This window comes from Branchiostoma belcheri, unplaced genomic scaffold, assembly GCF_001625305.1.
Source record: "Branchiostoma belcheri isolate BF01 breed outbred unplaced genomic scaffold, Haploidv18h27 scaffold5, whole genome shotgun sequence".
In the NCBI taxonomy this organism is placed as follows: Eukaryota; Metazoa; Chordata; class Leptocardii; order Amphioxiformes; family Branchiostomatidae; genus Branchiostoma; species Branchiostoma belcheri.
Genome location: NW_017804131.1, coordinates 538,566 through 560,721, shown reverse-complemented (window position 1 = coordinate 560,721; position 22,156 = coordinate 538,566). Strand labels below are relative to the sequence as shown.

The 22,156-nt window shown below is 43.3% G+C and overlaps 1 protein-coding gene across 1 annotated transcript; it reads left to right on the top strand.

The window, feature by feature from the left end:
• Positions 1–6,493: 6,493 nt before the first annotated feature.
• On the top strand, positions 6,494–22,021 carry LOC109479931 (hemicentin-1-like). Its single transcript, XM_019782003.1, has 8 exons — positions 6,494–6,677; positions 15,686–16,039; positions 18,173–18,466; positions 19,715–19,993; positions 20,388–20,633; positions 20,812–20,883; positions 21,063–21,245; positions 21,412–22,021. The coding sequence occupies exons 1-8, from the start codon at positions 6,620–6,622 to the stop codon at positions 21,477–21,479; spliced, it is 1,554 nt and encodes a 517-aa protein (XP_019637562.1). The 5' UTR covers positions 6,494–6,619; the 3' UTR covers positions 21,480–22,021.
• The last annotated feature ends 135 nt before the right edge of the window (positions 22,022–22,156 follow it).

Sequence of the window (22,156 nt, the reverse complement as noted above, 5' to 3'; positions counted from 1 at the left end):
CAGTTGCGCTAGCCTTAAGGCCATTTCTTAAAGTGCCATTCGGAATAAAATGATATGTGTTAGCGCGCAACTTTGGTAGGACGCGCATCGACGGTTTCAGCGTCTCGCATTTGTCTCTGCCAACAAGCAGCATTTACCAAAGGTTGATGGATGGACTAACAACAGGGAAACATTCCTTCTACTTCCACCTCACCCGGCCATGTTTTATTCAACACCACTTTGAACGCTAACTGTCGGAGGTGAAGAGAGGGTATTCAACGCCTTCCTCTCTCCGACTGGCAATCAATATCGCCGGGGCAGGAGTTCGTCCTGGACGTATTTGGACGTGGACGTCGTGAAAGTATTTTGGAAACTTGGAAGCTTCCATGCATATGAAGCTTGCAGTATTTTGGAAGGAGTCTTCCTGGAAGCTTGTAGAATTTTGGAAGCAATTTCCTGGACCACAAAGGAGTTGGTAGTATAGTAGCAGTTTGTTCTTGGTATGGAATGTTACGAGAACAATAAGGTATTTTCCGACAACATTAAGTATTGATACAGTATCAAGTTTTGAACAGTTCATGTATCCAAGTAATCTACTTAGCCAAGGCTAGTTCATTTTTGGCTTGACAGGTTCGAATCTGGAAACGCCACAGTATTTCCCGGGAATGTACCATTTAATCTATAGCCAGGATCACGACCAGGAAGCTTATCAAATACCGTAACTTGTGATTAGCCCACTCGATTGTAACACTATATCAAAGACTTGTGATATCCCTTATTGTTTGAATGATTATGATATAGATATGTTAGGTTTTATTCGACATTAGGTCTTATTCAACACACTTATTTTATTGTTGTCACTCTCTTTATGTAGTTTGCCATACAATGTACCATGTGCATTTGTCGTGCAATAAAGTTCTTCTATCATCTAGTGATAGCAGCGGGAAGTGATTCGTCCTGGATGGAACACGCTTCAAGAAGTCAACGGCTTTTTCTTTTTTCAACGCAGATATATTATATACTTCCTAATCTATAGAATCTATAGACAGGACCACGGTGGTAGGAAATCAACAGTACTTTCTTTTATGTAGCCTTTACCAGGCCAAGTTGGGAGGCGGCTGGAAAGAGTAGAAATAGACCAAATAGAGAGATAACATGCCAGGGGAGTTGGTGCGCTAGAGAGATCAGCTTGCCGCTCTTATTTCCAATATCGGTATAACTTACTACAGTATTTGTCTTTTTTCATTCTCGATAATATACAGTTTGTTTGACCATTGTACGGGCCGCCCGTCTTCTCTAGATGTATACACACATGGGCGCGGCTCCCCACGGCGTGCTGGTTAAATGATCTTCAGCACTGAGATAGTTCTTTTGCTGAAATAATAAGGGGATTACTTTTATACCATTTGATCGTAGCGACTCCGCACAGGCTTCGGGAGCGGCAAACTGTAATGTCTAGCGACCAACTCCCCTGGCATGTTATCCCTCTATTTGGCCGCCTCCCGAAGCCTGGTAGAGGCTACTTTTTATGCCGCCTACCATCCGCGTGTCAGCTTGTCTCATAGTGATACAGGTTAATTATGTGGGTGGCAGGTTACAAGAATGAAAGTGCATTTTCCTGGAACGTTCGTATATTTTCCTGGAACGCATAGTGGCATTTTCAACCCAGGCCAACTGTGATATATAACCAGCATGAAGAGACCGAGGACCCAGCTAATCTCATCTTGAAGTGCCGCCCTGACCCGGTTGTCAGCTGCGGTAACATCGGATCATCCCAGTTTCAGGATCATCCTTCTTGCTATAGGCCACAGCAAGTAATTTTTATGGATGACATCAACGCGCGCATTAATTTTCGCCTGATTTTGAAAAAAAGGCAGATAACTATGAAGAGGGATGGTGGATGGCAGATAACTATGAAGAGATAGAGGAGAAAAGAAAAGGCTCTGATTTAATGTTTTGTTTCTTACTTTGATTCAGTGATATGTGTTGCTGGTTGTATATATGTGAAGTTCCCACCGAATCAAAATAATTTGTGCAATGATTGAATCAGAACTTTAAAATGTAGGAACCTTGTTTTTTTCGGCCCGCCTTGTTTTTTTTCGCCCGTTCGCATTAGATTTGGAGTCTGCGGAGGATGTCATCCATAAAATTTACTTTCTGTGGCCTTATCTCAGCAGGAAGAAGATGAGGTCTTCCCTTGGCCCGTGGGTGACCTACTTTTCCTAACTGACAGACAGTTCAATTATTCCTAACTATACCCTAAATCAAACCAACCGTAATTGAAGATGATGATGGTTTAACTTAAAGTACTCATCATCAGATATCGGCTGTGTGGCGGAAAGAATAATTTCCGGTGGTAAAAATAATCTGACGCCAATTCCCATCCATGCATGCGAGGCTCTCTCAAGAGTTGGTACTGGTATTAAAGCATTGAGATGTTTTCTGGTTTTGGAAAGAAAAACATCCATCACTCATAGACTCCGAAGAAAATAGCGGTGGGGAGATGTGTACATGGAAGAGGCGTGGTGGAGAGACAGCTGAGGGATTGTTGAAACTTGGGCGCCATCTCAAAACTTCGTGGTTGATGGGGATCCAACTTTGTGTGTTCTAGATGCCTGTAGATGTACATATATACAGTCATCTAAAATTGATATTCGGAATCTGCCTTGTAAATATGTTGTTCTTTGAATATGGATCTACATTACAGAGACGTATAGATATAACCCTAGATGAAGATGTGATTCCCCAGGTATGTTTTCAAGATTGGTCTGGATCAAACTATGTATATGTCACATATATATATATATATATATATATATATATATATATATATATATATATATATATATACATTATCTTTAATATTTACTACATTGTGTTTTGCATGAGAGCCATGCCTACGGTTAGCTCACAATTATTCTGGCCGGAGTATGATGCTACCTTCAGGAAAGGTAGCCTTGGGAAGGTAAGTATTAAAACACACCAAAAGAAAATCGTGATTTCAGTGTTCAAGGGAAAAAATTGCAGGCTTTGGAAGCCGGGTTCTAGGTTGATTCACCTCTCTGGTCTCTGCGTTACGTTTCCGTACTGCAGAAAGAGCTATTGACTACCTAATAAGGTTCATGCCTTCAGAAATTACGACGTTATATTAGGTTTTCTGCCAACTCTGCCCGCTCGCAAGCCTGAGAGTAGAATGCGTCTCCTCCGGGGCCGCAACTAAGTGATCTGAGGAAGGGCCCGGGGCATCCTGCATATGGAAGCGAATCGAATTTACGGTAACCTTTTGGTTGCCTATCTCTGCCCCTGCTCTCATAGGAACCGCGCGCCGACCGAAAAATTAGGTTTGCTCAGAAAACGTTTCAAAAATACTCGTTCGGGAGGATGTGAGGGCAGTGAAAAACGTCTTTTCTTGTCAAAGTTTTAACGTTAGAAATTAGACATGCTATTAGGTTAAGTTTTAGATTAATCTATCTACAGATTCCATTCTGTTATCGTCCTAAATCGACGACAGAAGGAACGTTATGTGCCTGTATGGGGAATAAAAATTCAATTTGCAGGGCAGAAAACACGTGTTTTAGAAATATCAAAGCGAACAGACGTTATATCTGGCTAGTCCGTGTAGGGATTTGTGAATTTATCGTCATTTTTCACAAAGGGGAGCTGTCTGTGTAACATACCCGCCGGTATTAGCGTGGTGCGTTTTACTCTTCTCGTAAAGCTGTGCCAATTCATCTTGTGGGTTTTGGATTAGAGGCACATTTTTGTCACAACTATAATGAAATATTTAACGACGCCATATATTTAAGGTCATTTTCAGTATACGATGCATATAATAAAACTGCGCATTTGTAAAATCACTTACAGCATGTTTTACGGATAAACATATTGTACGTTGCATCGTGAGGGAAATTATAAAAGACCTCGTCTTGGCATAGTTGGTATCTACTAGATTAAAAACCTCTAGCTCCTCTGCAAACTACTCAGCATCTTTTGCCAATTTCTCCTAATTTCTTAGCAAGCCAAGGAGAATGATAGAGACCGATAATGCTGAATAATTTCTGCAGTTTGCCACGGTTTGAAAGAAAAATCGTCGGTTCGAACGGAGGCGTATGTTTGCATTTGCCGAAATCCTTCTAAATGTCAGTTGGAAACTGGAGCTTTGTTTGGTTCCACGCTTGACGTGGCGAAGAAATCCGGCGCACATCCGTCATAATGAGAGCCCGATTGAGTTGTAATGGAGTCGTCAGTACACCGTGCACAGCAAAACAGCGGGGAGACTTTAGACTGAAACCACAGAGAACAGAAATAACTGTAGCGTAAAGGTACAAGATGAACTCCTTACTCTCTCTTGCAGATGTCTGGCGGCAAAGGCGTTACCGTTAGAACTTTGCCTGAGTAACATCCGCATCACACGAAAAAAAAATCACGATTCGAGCGTTGCGGAGCCAAAATCCGGATGGTACCCAGGATCTTTTCGAGCGTTGCGGAGCCAAAATCCGGATGGTACCCAGGCAAGTTAGAACGTCCCAAGCCGTTCGTCTGGCCAATTTGATACTGTCTTTGTAGGCACCGAAAGATCGCATTCATTCTATTACGATGCGTAGGTGCATCATAGAATCTATGCGACCTTGGCTTTATATGGCAGTACACTATTCACATGGTATGGATTCTGCATGAAGTGTGGTATGACAGAGTTAGATAACAAACGATATGCACGTGCGACAGTAGCCAATGACCTTGAACAAAAACAGTCGTATCGATATAATACATATAATACGTCCCTGTATTCTGTATTCATACATATATCATGCACGCATATTGAATATTTGGGCGGAACGAAGCTATATATCCTATACTGTAACGATTTTTTTCTTTCATTGGCGATACAAATAAAATACAAAGTAGTCATGGTGATTATAAGTGTATAATAAGCTTGGTATAGGTATATACATAAAATAAGACAAAATGTTAGAAATTGTAAATGGTGACAGCAGTCTAAATCACTCTAAAATTGCAACATTATGTAACCCAACACCAGTCACCATGGTGATAGACGGTCTGGTTCAGGTCATTGACCAGGTCACAACGGAACGGAAGAAGAAACAGAGCTCGAGAGAAAACAATGTTTCCCTTCGGTAAACATAATGATCGATGCAATAGCTTTCCCTAGGTTCTCAGTATGGTAGTTGAACACACGCCACTACCTAGAACTCCCCCCCCCCCTCGTTATAGCACTTGTGGGAAGGATTCCAGCTAAACGTATGATACATGGCGCGTAAAACCAGCGGTTGGTCCGTTATAACGACCCCATTTGTCGTCGTGCTTGAGCAATTGTGTGGCCCAAGGGTTATAGAAGGATGGATAGGCACCGTAAAGCACAGGATTGATTGTTATTTAGCTAACTAAATGTGACATACTGGGACCAAACTATATGTAACACAGAGCGGACGGTTATAACGATGCCATTTATTTTGACGATGCTTGAAAAACTGTATAGGCCATAGATACCGAAATAGACCCCACCGTGTGCACATGATTTTTTTAAATTCAACAAACTAAATGTAACATATACTGTGAAGTAACTAAACGTAACAAAGAGTGGTTGACTAATACACTGTAGTATAATGATGCCATTAATTGTTGTATTGCTTGCAAAACTGTGTCTCCAACAGAAACTGAAATGGACACACTGCCGTATACACTGTAAAACATGGGAATGGTTTTATGTGTAACAAACTGCGAACTAGCTAGAATGTAACACAGAGCGATCGGCTATGATGTAGTCTTCTTCTTGATGTATACTGTGCAACACCCCTCCCTTGGGGTAAGATGAACAGGGATTGTGTATATTGTGCTTGCTTGCAAAGCTGTATGGCCCATAGAAACTGACACCGCCACATACACCGTAAAATATGGGAATGGTTTTCACTTAACCAACTACATACGTGACGTAGCAAGAACGTAAACCTGCAGCAGTTGCATGCTTGGTTGGTTGGTTGTAAGAACGCCATTTGTTGTATATATTGCTTGCAAATAGCCTGTAGCCTATCAAACTGAGATGGACACCGCCGTATACACCGTAAAACATGGGAACGATTTTCACTTAACCAACTAAATGTAACGTAACAGGAACGTAAAACAGCAGTTGGTTGGTTGGTTCTAAGGACGCCATTTGTTGCCCCGGCGCATGCGCGCGCGCGGCCGTCAGTCCCCCGGCAGTGGGCACGTTGTTGCGGTCGGCCCGTCATGAGTTGAGACCGCGCATCGCTGACGGCTGACCTCACAGTTGACTCATCCGTACGTGTGGCGGCACAATTATCCCCCGCTCTTCAGCGAGTCTGACTAGCGCGAGCCGTGCGAACGTGACGTGGTCTCCTCCTAGCTGCTCTTTCAAGTGTTGCTCGACCACCACACTCCGACACACGCGCCTTTTACACTTGTCTGAACGCTGTACAGGCAACAGCGACACAGGTTGGTACTAAGAAACAACGCGCGCTGAGTCGTTCAGAAGAGGCGGGCGGCCGACTACTTCTGGGAGAGGCGCGGAACGGATTTTGTGGCGAACACGTTGTTGCGGTCAGACGCGGGTTGACTACAGCAGGTACAGATCAGCAAGATTTCACCGCAACCAGTCCTCACCATGGCTCGGCTAGACTACAACACATGGATCGCACTGAGCGCCCTTCTACTGATCAAAGGTAAGAGAACATTGTAGAAAAGACCATTCCGTCAGTAGAAATTCTCACAGTTTGTAGCCTGGGCGCCATGCTTTTTCCAGGCCTACACAGGCCAATTCCTCGGCTCCAGGGCCAACATGCCCCCAAGGAAATTGTACCACAGCTCCCTCAGTTATAGACCCTGATTCACAGGTACGCTGGCTAACTCTAGGCCTAGCGTGTTATGTGTTGCGCGTCTGGCATCCAGGCTACACACTTTATACCACAGTCTTTTAATTAAGAGCGCTTTTTGTGGCGCGACAATGATCAAAACTGGCGCATACGTAGCTGTCAATGCGGTTTAGACAACCGATTGTTTACTTTAAGGGGGTTTGATTAAGTACAGATTCAATTTTCCATCCTCTCGGCCCTCCTCCATCTTTAAACGCTACACATGTCGCCCATTTTCCAAACCGTTCGCGCGATCAGAAACCCGGCAGAGCGGATCAGATTGGACCCAGGAGAGAACGTTTAGTTAATATGGGAGTAATTGAAAGAGGAAGAGAAGGAGTGAGATAATTTGAAACGTGAGTGGACTTCTTACGCTACAGTCAATTTTCCTGAATGGCAATTAATTGCGCGCGACCGCGCCGGTTCTACCTGGATACAATTCTGACAAGGGGCGCTTTAATTGGTTTATTGCCGTGAAATGTTTTTCATCTTCGAACATCTGTTTTTCCTTCCGTCTACTCCTTCTTACCATTCGCCTTTTCTTCTTTCCATCTTCCATTTATGGCATGGTTAAACAAGTTGTCATTGATTGATTGATGGACGCATTTACATATTGTTTTGTGGGCTAATCGCACCACTGTGTCATGCCATTTAGTTTTATGGTTCCGTTTCCCCATTCGGGATTTCTGGTTTAGCTCTTTGTACCGTTCAGGCAGCTAATAATATCTCTAAATTATATAACCTGACATCCGGACTAAGAAAGGAAACGAAGACGAAGCCGTTCTTTGCCGCCCGCACAATCGGGCACAGGTGTTCCGCCTCGGAATCAATAATTCCCAGATAAGAACTTAAGACTTTTCTTGTTTAAACCGCCGCCCTTGGAGCTGAAAACCTTCGATTTGCCTCCGCGGAGGAGGCACTAGAACCGCGATCATTACAAGACTTTTCTATTGACCGATTCGCGAGATTTGTTCGCTAGAATAATTCATGACTCATCAACGGCTGTGTGAAGCTAAGTGCCGCGTGTAATCACGTCCAGACATGCATGACTGGAGTTTTTTTTTGTTTTATTCCGGGCTTGCTGAAGCCTCTAGCAACACGGTTAACATTGAGGGGATGTTTTAACAATAAACCGCGGGCGTGGTTCGGGCTGGCGGAGCCCTGAAGCTCGGAAATAAATAAACGCAGCCGCTGCGAAATGAAATCAGCGCGTGTCATCAGTACAGGGCACGTCACTGTCAGGGCTGCTCTTCTGTGAGAGGAGGCTGATAGCGCAGAAACGGTGAATAAAAGATAAACCCGGCTATTATTAAAGAAGTCACGGCTTAGCGGACGGCATGAATCTTCGTCGGTTTGTGTCGGCGGCATGACACCCGTACATGCGGCCGGCGGGTAGACGTAATTGATCCAGAAATTATTACACGCAGGAAAAGTTTTTGAATCATGTCCCGTCGCTTCGGTTTAGCGGCTATGTCTATCGTAGGGGCTAAATCATGACAAAGTGACGGAAGTTAGGAAATCAAACGCCGCTCAAACCGCCTCCGAGGGAAGGATGTGTGAAGTATAGCCTGACACAGCGGCATACTGAGCGGTGAGATACGGACCGAACTGGTGAATCAAATGAGCGTGAAAATATCATTACCTCCCTCCCTGGATGCCATCTTTAAAACCGTCCGTCTACTGTATTCACCGCACAGGTACGAGTAACGTCCGAACTTGGATGACCGGAGGTTTTTATCATCCCAAGGCGGCCAGACAATACGTCTCTATTGTAAGTCATTCGGAAGCGCAGCTCAAACGATGCTATTTGGAGAGCACTTGCTGATATTGCTACCGATTGAAAAATTAACTCACACGAAAAGATGGGGAAGCTGAGTTATGATTCAATCTATGACTTGTAATAAGAACATTCGTCATGGCTCCCTTGGGGTTTGTCGGAATACCGCATCGTTCACTACTATCTGTAGGACGGGTCTGTGCAGTTGTACATACACGTCATATATTTTGCCGTACCGGATGGGCGTTATCAAACTCTGTGGGCGGCAAACTTTCATTTCTAGCTCCTAAATAGAATGAGGAGGAAGGGCATCGTTTGTCATGAGCAGTCGGCTCGGCGTTACCGTAAAAAGGCGATCATAACGCTCTGTTATGGTCCTAATCTAGCATGAAAGTCGCGTCCTCTCAGCGACCGCATAAAGGCTTACCAACAATGGTCTACTCTTGGCGGGAACGGCACACTTTTTCCAGTATCCCTTCTGTTATGGTTGGTCAGCGGCGTCAGGCAGACGATAAGGCCGCTTTATGGCGAATATTGCGCACATCAGCGATCTAAAGGATTACCGGCATCTCCCGTATATTGGATTTTAAACCTAGGCTAATGCTATTACACATAGATTTAACATAAAGGCCACATAAAGGGCAATGGAAGAGAACACGTAATGTTTTAAAAATCCATTTACTTCACCGCCGTTCTCGTGGGACGCGGCGCGGTTGGTGCGTTAGTCACCCGAAGGATGACTCCATCACCGGGGCTGACCGCACCGCGTCAGCGCCGCTACTGACAGATGGTGTGCACGGTCCTGATGTCATATGTTTGAATCTAAGGCCACACTATCTTAATTTCATGGATGCCATCCAAGACAAACAAGTGTGCGCGGGCGAATAAAAAATTCAGCCAATAAATGCTGCTAAACCATAGGGATGGAATTGTTAATTTGCGGTTACGTAGTACATAGCGACTTATACGACAAGCCGGCACATGCTGGCCTTTTGCGGCATTTATAAGTCGGTAATGTACTGCGTTCTGGAGTTCCGTGGAGCCTCGGTAGCCTGAGTGCCATCCTACGTAGTTATAGTCGGCTTCCTATTGTCGCTACTAAGGTACCATGGACTACGGAGTATGGCATTCAGGCCAGAGCTTCGGAGGAGGTGATTTTTTTGGAGAAAATTATTGATGAAAATCACTGCGCGCGCGGATGTCACTCATAAGATGAAGTCAGTGTGGCCTCATCTTTCTCGTACCAGATTTACGCTCGGCGAGGACGCCCCTGATGTAGATTGGATAGTACTATCAACCACAATGTCGTCCCTAGAGGTTCGGGTTTTATGGCTTCCATTCATCGGACCCGTACATGGGAAAGTGCCTGTACGGGAAGAAATCGTGCATGTCCGGGGGAAATCGCCGATCGCCGCGATAAGACCAACTAGAATAACCAACTTCTTGTATCTAGACGAGACATCTTCAATAAAAGGCTTGGCTTGGCTACCGTAAAAATGCGCGCGGGATACGGAATCATCAAAATGTAATCCTTAATTGTGACAGACCTTCGAATTCCCTGTCTGCTATAATGTATTGCACTGTAAGACAAAGCCTAGTAATCAACTTTTCAAATATCTATCCGAGACATCTTCAATAGTGGATTTGGTTTGGCGTACATGTATACACCGAGATACTGAGTCATCAAATAATGCAATCCTTAATTGCGATACACATTCACTGTCTGCTATTATGAGTAATACTGGTAACATAATCAACTTTCTGAGACATCTTCAATATCAGACTTAGTTCGGCCCTCCATGAAAGTATCATCTAGTATCCTTAAGTGTGGCACTATGATAGATTGTGTCGTTACTCGAATTTGGAAAAAAAAATTAGTACTTTTACAAAGAGTTTTGCTGGAAACAGAGCGAGGAAATGTATAACTGTAAGGCTGACAGGATACATGTACAAGACGATAAAATGTAGGTTTAGATATGTCCAACACAGCAGGATTCGCGTCATATTTGCGTCACGCGACAACTTTTAGACAGTCTTGACACAATCTAAAACGCGGTATAGTCGTGAAAAGCTTCTGTAGACACATATCTGGATTATCGGCTATAGGCTATGATAAATTGTGCAGTTATTTGGAATAAGAAGTCCTTGTACTTTTACAAAAACGTTTTGCTGGAAACAGAGCGAGGAGAATATGTAAGTGTAAGGCTATTTAACAGGGTATAGGACGATAAACGCAGTTTTAGGTATGTCCAACACAGCAGGATTCGCGTCATATTTGCGTCACGCGACAACTTTTAGACAGTCTTGACACAATCTAAAACGCGATATAGTCGTGAAAAGCTTCTGTAGACACATATCTGGATTATCGACTATGATAAATTGTGCAGTTATTTGGAATAAAAAGTCCTAGTACAAAAAAACCCGTTTTGCTGGAAACAGAGCGAGGAGAAAATGTAAGTGTAAGGCTATTTAACAGGATACAAGTCGATAAACGCAGTTTTAGATATGTCCAAGACAGCGGGATTCGCGTCATATTTGCGTCACATGACAACTTTTAGACAGTCTTGACACAATCTAAAACGCGGTATACTCGTGAAAAGCTTCTGTAGACACATATCTGGATTATCGGCTATCGGCTATGATAAATTGTGCAGTTATTTGGAATAAAAATTTTCTTGTACTTTTACAAAAAGTTTTGCTGGAAACAGAGCGAGGAGAATATGTAAGTGTAAGGCTATTTAACAGGGTATAAGACGATAAACGCAGTTTTAGGTATGTCCAACACAGCAGGATTCGCGTCATATTTGCGTCACGCGACAACTTTTTGACGGCCTTGACACAATCTAAAACGCGGTATACTCGTGAAAAGCTTCTGTAGACACATATCAGGATTATCGGCTACCGGCCGTCATCTCCAGGTCTACTGATATGAAGGCGGGATCACCCGTGAAACTCGTGGCTAAGCCGGAGAATCGTGTTGATGGTTATGACAAGTTTCATACATCAGTCTCGCCCCCGGGGGTACACAGGTGACAATCACGGTGTCAGTCTCCATCTATCTCCGCCCCACCAGGGTAATTATCCCTGCCCCGGACTGCACGGCCCGCGGACCTCATGGCGTTTACGGGCCCGCAGTTCCCACAGGCGGCGTTCAAAACTCTTCAGAGCAAAGTAAAGCTGACTTAACGGTTATTGTTAAATCACGAGCCACATCAGTTGCAATTTGACTGAAAGGCAAGCCACGGAAAATGGAAAAAGAGTATGACGTTTTATGCGTTTTTATGTCATGAATCACTAAAGGTGTTTAAGGCTTTTGATATTTGCTGGCTAGGGTTTCGCCACAGGCAGGGTTTAGAACGCGTCAAAGCAAAGTAAAGTTATTGTTCAACCATGAGCTCCTTCAGCTGCAATTGGACTTAAAGGTGAGCCACGGAAAATGGACAAAAATATATGACGTTTTGTGTCACGGATCGTGTTTTCAGGCTTTTGATATTCGCTGGTTGTGATTCCCCAAAGGCAGCTTTTATAAATAACTCTTCAGAACGAAGTGAAGCTGACATAACGGTTATGGTTAAATCATTAGCTCCTTCAGTGGCAGTTTAACTCAAAGTAAGCCATGGAGAATGACCAAAAATACGACGTATGATTTACAAATGACGAATAAAGTACGTCGATAAAGGTTAGACATCCAGGCATAAAAACTGTCAGAAGTTTCAAGTAGCATCCACTTTAATAGTAAAAAGTAGTGGATGCTACTTGAAACGTCTGACAGTTTTCAAAACTTATCCAGTTGCTAGAGTAGCTATTTCCTTGTGACCAAGAGAGCATTTACAAATATCCACATACTATACTTAGGCAGATCAATGCCTGTCTTGGTTTCCTCATATTTTTTTTTGGTCAAATCATTATGTACATCGAACTTGATATACTAGCTTTATCTCGTTTTAAAGGCATCCAATGCGATTTCAGGGCAGCAAAACTGGAAATATTCTGAATAAGACAATCTTTATGATATAGCAGATTTCAATCAGCAGTTCATACTTTGGTATTTAAAACTGCAGAAACAAGCCCCAATATGAGTATTTTATTTAATGGTTGGTACCCTAAAATCAGCCAAGGGCCCTTCCAGTTACCATGCACTTTCCGTCAGAATTTTGGGTATGTTTGCTCCATGAGGGTCAATATACAGACAGCAGTGTGTTTTCAACTCAGTATAAAGATAAGTGGCTAGAATATTGACTTTGAAAAATTGGGTTTCCAAACCCTAAAAGCTGCATTGGATGTTTCTAAGGTTTTCAGACGTTCGCCACAATGTAAGACAGGGCAGAAAGAAGACGCAGTACCACAGGGGGTGCGTGTATCGAGACGATTGTGCTTTAGATAATTGTGCCTTTCCAACACCTTTAACAGTAATTGACATGCTCGAGGGAATGCTCTATTGTGTTTTGATGCACCATCCGACACTTCTGTACTCGCCAATTTCATAACGTTTTTTGTGTGCGCCACATTGGGGCACTATAATACCACGATGTGACACCAAATGCTTCTCAAAATAAGCTTCAAATGATGATGCCTTTAAAGTATAAAGCTCAAGATGCTTTTTGCAACTCCTTTCCTTTAAGTTTCAGAACAAACATTGACTTCGCTTTGTTCCATATGTCTCACCGCGTGAAAAATAGCGATGGCAATCCATCTAAAATGATTGATTGAATACCAGGGATGAATAAAAGACTCTCCCGTGTACAGAAATAACTGTGTGAATCGTTAGGAGTGTCGTTTCAATACCAGCGGGGAGTCCGGCTAGCTTCTGCACTCCATACGAGCCAGAGCCGGAAAAGACTACGGATCCTAGAATTTGGCAAAAAAAGGGAGGAATAATTGGCGAGGAGAGTCTGTGTACGGGAAGGTTAATTTTCCCCTCCGATGAGAATAAATGAACTCTACGGTGGCCAAACTCCCCTGGCCAATTATTCTCCCTATTTGGCTAAATTGTACTGCTTTCGAACCCGCGTTGTTAGTTCGGTACTGGAAACTAGGCGAAGACCGTGTTGCTTCGCTAATCTGGGGAAGAGTAGGCGTATCTGATGTAATGAACGTCTGGCTCTTTTTGACAAGCGACTTAGACAGGCGTCATGTAGGTTTAACCAACTCACATACCTAGGAAAGGCTGCTTCGTGGAGTTAGCAACCGTGCTTTGGGATAAGCCACGAACTGGAATCATCAGTATAAGCAAGGAAGAAATGCCAACGGCAAAACTAATGGGTTGTCGGGAACTAGGTCTTACACTCATGTTGCTGTTTTAATCCCCTTGGCGCTATGCGTTTGTTTGTTTTATTTGGATCTCCATCAGTGTTATAATACATAAGACCGAGATGGTGAGACCTATACCTAGTTTCTATATCTAAGGCCATGTTGATTTGATTATATGTATGACCTCCTCTTGGAACTCCAAACTGATGTTAGCGTGCAAATAAAAAACGTTTTGGCAAAAAAAGTTTCCTTCGTTATGAAATCTACATGGCCATCAAGGCTAAACAAATGACTTAACACACAGAGTATGGTATGGCGAATAATAGTAGATATATAAAGATAGATAAGAAATGATAGATTCTTCATTTTCAATTCCTCGCATTGTCTTCTTTTCTGAATTGATTTCGGCATTCTATGACGTTAGTATTGTTTCCCAATACTTTTTTTTGCAGCATACGACATATATTCGCTCATTTTGTAGGATTTACAGTATGGTCGAAAACATTTTTTGGAAACGAAAATTCATGCGCGCGTGGATGTCATCCATATAGTTAAAACAACATGGCCTAATTCTGGAATACTGTTAGGTAGTTCCAGCGTATCTCCAGAATCTCTTTTTATCGCTACAGATTTCCGATCATTCCAGCTGAGGCCCAACTTCTCTAAGTCCTTGATTGTCGACGTTCTTTGCCAAGATCTCATGCAAGAAGTCACCAACTGTCCCATTTATGACACCGTATATATATTTCTTATTCGCTCTCTCTCTGTTTTCTTGTAGCTGTCAGGCTATAGAGAGATTTATCCTCCATTCTGTGACAGCTATCTTGCAACAGAGATGGATTCTAAAGTACCCTTGGGAGCGCCAATACCGCGCCTAGGAATCAAAATGGGCCATTGGAGCCTGGAAGACACGTTCAGAAATTTATCATTCTCTCTCGTGGTGTCATCTTCCGGCAAATTTTCCCCGAAAGTTGCTGTTAGCGCTACACTGCGAGCAAGAGTGGTGATTATGGTAAGCTTTACTCGGAGCTTGACATTTATGCTCAAAGGAAGCATCTCTGCTTACCCTAACAATTAGTTATTTTCACGTGAGCGAAGGCAGGGTTGCGTGCTAGGCAGGACAATGCAGCTACGTCTCCGCTTGATTTGCAAGCATGAATGTGTTTGTGAGCTGTTAACGGCCCAGATCCACAGTGCCGATGGAATAACAGCTATTTCGAGAGGGGGATGGGCTGTAATGTCTCCGCTGGGGATAGAAAAAGCAATTTCTGGGTGAGGAGTAAAGTACGTTTCGACTGCAGATTGGCGCTGCCGAGAAGTTATTATTTTCCACGTCTCACATTTCTCCACTTGTGTGGGCGGCCATATGTTATCACTTATTGTGTTTTTGAAAAATTACCCTTCCTTAATTACGGAAAACAACTTTCGCTACTCTGACTCCATTTCTGACATCTGAATAAGATGGTACATGTTAGTAACGGCGCGGTCACATTCTTAGTAGGTCGTCATATGATTTTGATGCCGTGAAATGTTCAAGTAGGCTGTGACAGAACCAACAACAGAAAAGGATATACCGTATTTTTCCATAACAAGAGAGCCCAATTTTGCAGGACATACTAGTAATAATTAATCCCGGTTTGTGATAATGTGGTAGTTATATAAATCAGGATGAGAGAGAAATTTTCTTTTCCTGGTCAATGCATGAATTTTGTACAACAAATCATTCAGTGTATCAATGTAGGTACATGTACGATCTCAGTAATTCTCTCAATTTTTTTCTCCAACTTTTCAGGGTCATCAGCTGAATCCTCTGCAGGTATCACACTTCCAAAGTCCATCAGTACGCGGCTAGGAGAACCCGCCACCCTGTCAGCCACCTTCACAACGAACCGCCAGATCATCTCCATCCTCTGGTACAAAGTCGACAAGAAGGAGGAGATCCAGAAGCGCGAGCTGGTGTACTCCTACTACCCTCCCCTGGGCCGGCGGGAGGCGCACGGGCAGTACTCGGGGAGGACCCAGCTCGTGGGAAAGGCTTCGCTAAAGATCAATCCCACACGTCTGGAAGATGAAGGGGTGTACGTGCTGTCTGTGATGGCAGAGGGACTCGGTAACGAGGAGGGATTCGTGCAGCTATCCATCTTGGGTGAGATACAGTACACAAACGTCTTATTTAGCCTTTGAGTATCGACTTACGCACGGTCTCAGCCTTAAGTAGGGTAGGGAGCTCTATTTGTCAAGGAGTTCATCACTGTTCGTCCTAATGCAGGGGATCTCCTTAGTGGCCTTGTATCTAGTAGGCTCATTTCGCGCGGCAATCCGCAGGGCTTTGGCAATCCACATCCATATACTTTAGTTTCAATCTGGGGCTTCGCACACATTAAATGAGATCGTGCCTCTTCTTACACCACGTAGCACAATTTGAAATCCAATTTGTCAATTTCCTCTCCTTTTCTCCCTTAAGTAACGGGAAATGAGAATCTTCAATGGGTTATTAATCTTCATAGTTTCCAGGGAATTACGACACCATTACTAACGAATTAGATATATATCTATAATCTATCATTGAGAATTATACAATACCTTTTCACAGTTATATAGTACCCCCGTAGATACTAGTCAAAATAAGTCACTGCTTGGAAACAATAACCATTTGATATGTGTAGTGAATGCAGCACTTTTTGTGCCCTGAATACGGCACGTTATCTTCCATATCAAGTGTGTTGGTAAGAGTCATTGAAGCAAGTTTAAACTGTAATTTCCTACACATGAATTTGGTCTTACGCTATCTTCCGTGGAAGCTAAAAATGCAATAAAGGTACTGTAATAAAGAGTGAGAAGGCATGGATGGGATTTTAGCCAAGACTAGCCTCTGGGCGTTGCGATGTTTTGGTTGGCACTGTCCTTGGTGCTGAATACACGGTAGCGTAATTAAACCTCTTCTTCCGCTTCAAGGCAGCTCAGACGAGCCGTCCCAAACATAATCACACGGCGATGGTAGATGTGTCAAAACGTCCCATTACCGGATCAACCCTGGTATCGATATTCGCCCCAAGACGCTTTTTTTCCTCCCAAGAAAGATTAGCTCCCCGAGGAGCCATCCATCTGTGTTGCCTCACAATGCCGCGGTATTTGATCAACTTCTACTTTGCGCCTCGAGCCCCTTTCACTGTTAGGTAGGGAGCAGCGGTAACTACCACCGGGCTAATCTTTTACAAACAAAATCAATCACTTAACGCCCTTCGTTTGAAAGAACGGACACCAGACGTTAACCTTGTACACTCGTAAATGGTTCTCCGCCGTTTCAGCTGCATTTATAAACTAGATAAAAGGGGTTAGTTTGCCGTGTCTACACTATGGCAGCAGTGAATTATACAGTATAATGGACTTCCAGATCTGCGACTGACACATATTCTTCTGTGATAGATAGAAAAGTTCCATTGAATAAGGAAAAACATCCTCTGCTCTCACAGCTTTGGGAACTTGGGGATACCGAACTTACTGCAAACGCCTGTGGCATTCTATCGATCTTGTGTCTCTCCGTGATATGTGAGGATGATTAAAATCCCGGCGTGGCCCTTCTCCGGTTCCCCTTGCATGAAACAAGCGCCCAGAGAACTGTCCCGCGCGTTTTCACAGACAATTACACAGACACAGCTGGATAATGGAAATCGTCGGTGGTGTAGCGGAATGGTTGGGGGGGGGGGGGGGCTAAATGAAGTTTACTTGTACAATGGAGAACACTGGGGTACTTTGGATATTCATTTTTTTCCTAACGGCATTTAGATTTTACTACATCATGAGAAGATGTTATGTTCTAGGTATAGCCCACTTTTTGTGGCATGTCGGCAGAGGGTAAAACGCTTGCGCAAAACATGGATTTTTCATGTTTTTTGCTGAATGTTTGGTCAATGCTGCATCAGAATTGCAGACAATACCCGATGCAGAAGATATCTTTTCCGACACAACATTTGAAAAAAAAAACGGGACGGGATGTTATCCTTAGATACTACATGAATGCGACCTTAAATGAGACGTTCTGCCCAAGTGATGTGCACAATACATTACTTGCTTACTTCCTTACTTACATGCTACTTTTGTAGTCTAGGTATGACAGATATGTTCACAGATAGTTATAGTAAAATATGGTTAATTGTAAGCACTACTACTACATACACATGGCTGCTAGGCTATTATGTATAGAGGATTTTTCAGATTATTATTGCGTCACACAAACAAATAATCTATCAACACAAAAAATCTACGCATTTTTTTTCAGTTCCCCCCACCGTCCAGGTCGGCCCGTCCGACCCTTACGTCACTTCCCTGGGACGGACGGCGTCTCTGACATGCGCAGTGGGAGGAGCCAAGCCGAACATCACCGCCCTCCACTGGGAGAAAGACGGCGAGATCTTACAGACCGCACGGCTGGGCAACAAGTACATGGGCGGGACCATCCAGACGCCATCTTTGTTGATACGTCACATGAGGAGGGCGGACGCCGGCATGTACACATGCGTGGCTGATCACGTGGTCAGGGGTTCCAGAGCGAGTCTGACCTTGAATGTACAGTGTAAGTTTTTTTTTTATACTTCCCTTTCAAACTTTTAAAAATTGCCTTTGAACTGCTTTTATTTCAAACATTACAGATGAATACAGCACAAACTGGCACTCAAGTTACGAAGACTTATTTTTACTCTACCTCTTAATTAACAGAAACAAAGAAATTATCCTGCCTTACTGTACTGCAGCTAGTTCTAAAAGGGACAACACACCTGAAAACCATGGACAGGGGAATATTCTGCATTAGCTAGCAAATATTGACTTTCTAGTTCCAACACTCCTGACGAAAGAGTAAGTAACATAAAACATACATGCCAACGTGTAACTTATGTCCGTTGACTCTGGATGCGCTCGTAGCACGTTTGACTCCTGTCTGAAGCAAGGACGTCCGTCAACAGATCTGTCCTCTTTGATAAATCATATTCAAAGGATAGCCGCTGTGATACGCTTGCTTGGCGAATGGCACAAAGGCCCGAGTAACTTGTGCATTGAAAGCATGAGCTACTATAGTTAAAAAGTTTGACTTGTTCCAACACAAGAAGGAGAACTCACCATGAATTTTCGGCTGATCCCGTCAACCTTCGTCAGATTTGTGATGCAGTCGCTGACTTTCCGGAAGTCGGAAACGTGATGACATCAGGAGTGCATCAAAAGTGGCGGGAAGACGGTATCTCCCACCATCACGGTTCAGAGAGGGTTGGTGGGCCCTGATGTAAATATTGTAAAGTCCGGAAAGTCAGCGACTGCATCACAAATCTGACGAAGGTTGACGGGATCAGCCGAAAATTCATGGTGAGTTCTCCTTCTTGTGTTGGAACAAGTCAAACTTTTTAACTATGGATTCTACCAACACAGATGAGCTTTCATTCGAATGAGCTACTATAATACAATTCAATGTTGCACATACCAAAAGGAATTCACCTTTCCACGTTTATATAGTTCCTTTGCTTGCTTCCTCAAGGCAATTACGTTCTTGCTCAAGGCAATATTGGCTGGTATTACATTGTGATTCCCACTGGCATTGCTAGGTGGCGCTTCAGTGAGGAGAGAGCGGTTCTAAACCTGACTAAGGTTGCATTCCCCTCATCATAGTTCAAGACTGGCGTAGATTTTCTGCTCTAGCAACTGAGCTAGCCAAACAAGTAGATCGCATTGATATGCCAAGCAAATTATGAATGGCACCACCACAGGCAATTAGAGTTTAGATTTTAGATATTGAAATCGTAAGAAATTATTGTTTGACTTTTATCTTTTACAGACCCCGCCTCCATCATCAGTGTCTCCGAGTCCCTGACGGCCACGGTGTCAGACAGCGTCACTCTGCAGTGTGTGGCAGACGGCAACCCTCCTCCTAACATCACGTGGTCGAAGAACGGGATGCGCCTGCGCAGCCTGAAGACCCCGCTCTCATTGGACGTCATGGCGAGCACGCTGCTCCTGAAAAAAATCCAAGTGAACGATACGGGGATGTATCTGTGTGTGGCGGGAAACGGCATCGGAGAGACGGACACAAAGTCCATATCACTGACAGTAAAGCGTAAGGGCAACATTTCCTTGTCTTGTGTTGCAAAACGAACTTTTGAAAATAGTCTTTGAACTGGTTCAAAAGCTCCAGCAAGCTTTGATTTTGTCCGTTTCAATATGTTATCACATATTTGTTTAGTGACATGACCACATATCATGGCCAAAGGGACTAGTCAAAACTATTTTGCAAAGGAACAGTGCTAGAGACAAAGAAAAACGGAAAGAGAACCGAAAAGATGGGAGGATAATATCAGAGAATAGACTGACACGATACTATGTCAAAAATTAAGAAAAAGGAAAAGAAAAAAAAGAAGAGAGAGATAGTTGGTTGTTACATATTCTGTGTTCCAAGTAATGATAAGACTAAGGGGTAAATGATAATTTTTTCACCTCCTTGTTCTGACTAGAGTACAGAATTGATCAGGAGATAGACTCGTCCAGGATCGCTATCATCGTGGGCGGGACGGCTGGGGGCCTGTGGCTGGTGGTGTGCATCGGGCTGGGTACGTACCTCCTCCGCCGCCGCCGGAAACAGAAGGAGAAGAAACAGTTCGCGTTCTATTACAACATGGCGTCCCATAGGAAACCGGGGGTTGGGAACGAGAGCAGGAACGAGGAGGACAAGGAACCACCACCGTACAGCGCCATGCCTGGTACATGCACATTTACGTCTGAGTTATTTGTTTGAAACGTTTTTATTAATGAAATATTCAAATCGGCAGCTTTTTATTAACGGCATGAGGTCAGTGCCGTATATATCTATCTCTTTCCTTACTGAATTTTGCCTCTCTCAGAAATTAATTTGTAACGCTTGTTTTTCCAACTTCACAGCTAAGCTACAGAACAAGGCGCCTAACAGGTTCGGTGGCATCAACACCATACGGAAGTCCATAGGAAAGAAAGGTGAGAATTTTTTTTAATACATGTATCAACATTTGTGGCTTTTTTTCTTTAGGGTGTAAATATCTGATATAGCTACATCCACTTGGCACGAACGGATATAGGTATTCAATGCAGTTTTGATATTGATATGCAATTTTGTTATTTTTTAATAATATCATATCTATTTACACCTCTCACAGACAGACGTTACGCATGCGCTCTGTACTCTTACCGGCCCCGCGAGGAGAACGAGCTGACCATGGAGGTAGATGACGTCATCGAGGTGCTGGAGGGGGAAGATGGCGGCTGGTGCCTGGGTTACCTGAGGGGCAGGATAGGCCTGTTCCCCTCCAACTACGTCAAGTTCCTGTCTTCAAGCGAGGGTAAGGGTTTTGATGTTGTATCTAAGGCTTAGATGATTATACATTTTTGGTTGACAACGTGTCTTACGCAATTTTATACACTTATATTATTAGGATATTATAATTGCGATCGAATTGTGCAAGATTTTAGCTCTCAAATCACTGACCAAACTTTCGTGTTTGACAGTTCTGGCGATGAAGACTGGCCGCCATGTTGATGTCGCAGAGGCTTCTGGGACAAAGAGAAGTATCTAACGGGACCACAGATGAACATGGAAAAGAATCATGAAAACTATAGACTAGTCTTAGAAAAAAGCATCTACTTGATAAAATGTTTCGAAGGTTTGATGGCAATAAGTCTAAAAAGGATCACTTGTATCATAAAATGTTGAGAAATAACAGTACTCATCAATCTTTGTACCTGTTTAATTGTTGAAATGTACTATCGAACAGATATTTATATTAGTATTTATGTTTATTGTACATGTAGTTTCGTTTCAAACGTAAAGTATGATAACGATAAACAAGCATCGGAGATAGATACCTTAGACAACTGAGACGCTGAAGGAGAAAACTGGTTATTGTTCAATACAAATATATACATAGTATGTCACAAAAAAAGACAATTTTTCCATGCTTTCAGCATCCGTACCCTACCCAAGCAGGCTCTGCCAATGTAACTTTTCTACAAATGTTTAGAGGCGCTCCTGCCGACATTTGAATGTATTACATTATTTTGTCGTTCGCTGTTTGCTATGAAACGTTTCTGTATTTTGGTAGAATACTTGTCTATTCTCTATGCCACTCAATGCTGCTAGCCTGTGTATACACAAGCTCTCGGCTGGAGGTTAATGACCCCACTTGGGGGGCGGCAACCTAGGGCGGCGGCCGCCAGGAGCGCGATTTAGTCAGGCTATCAATGCTGCCACCTA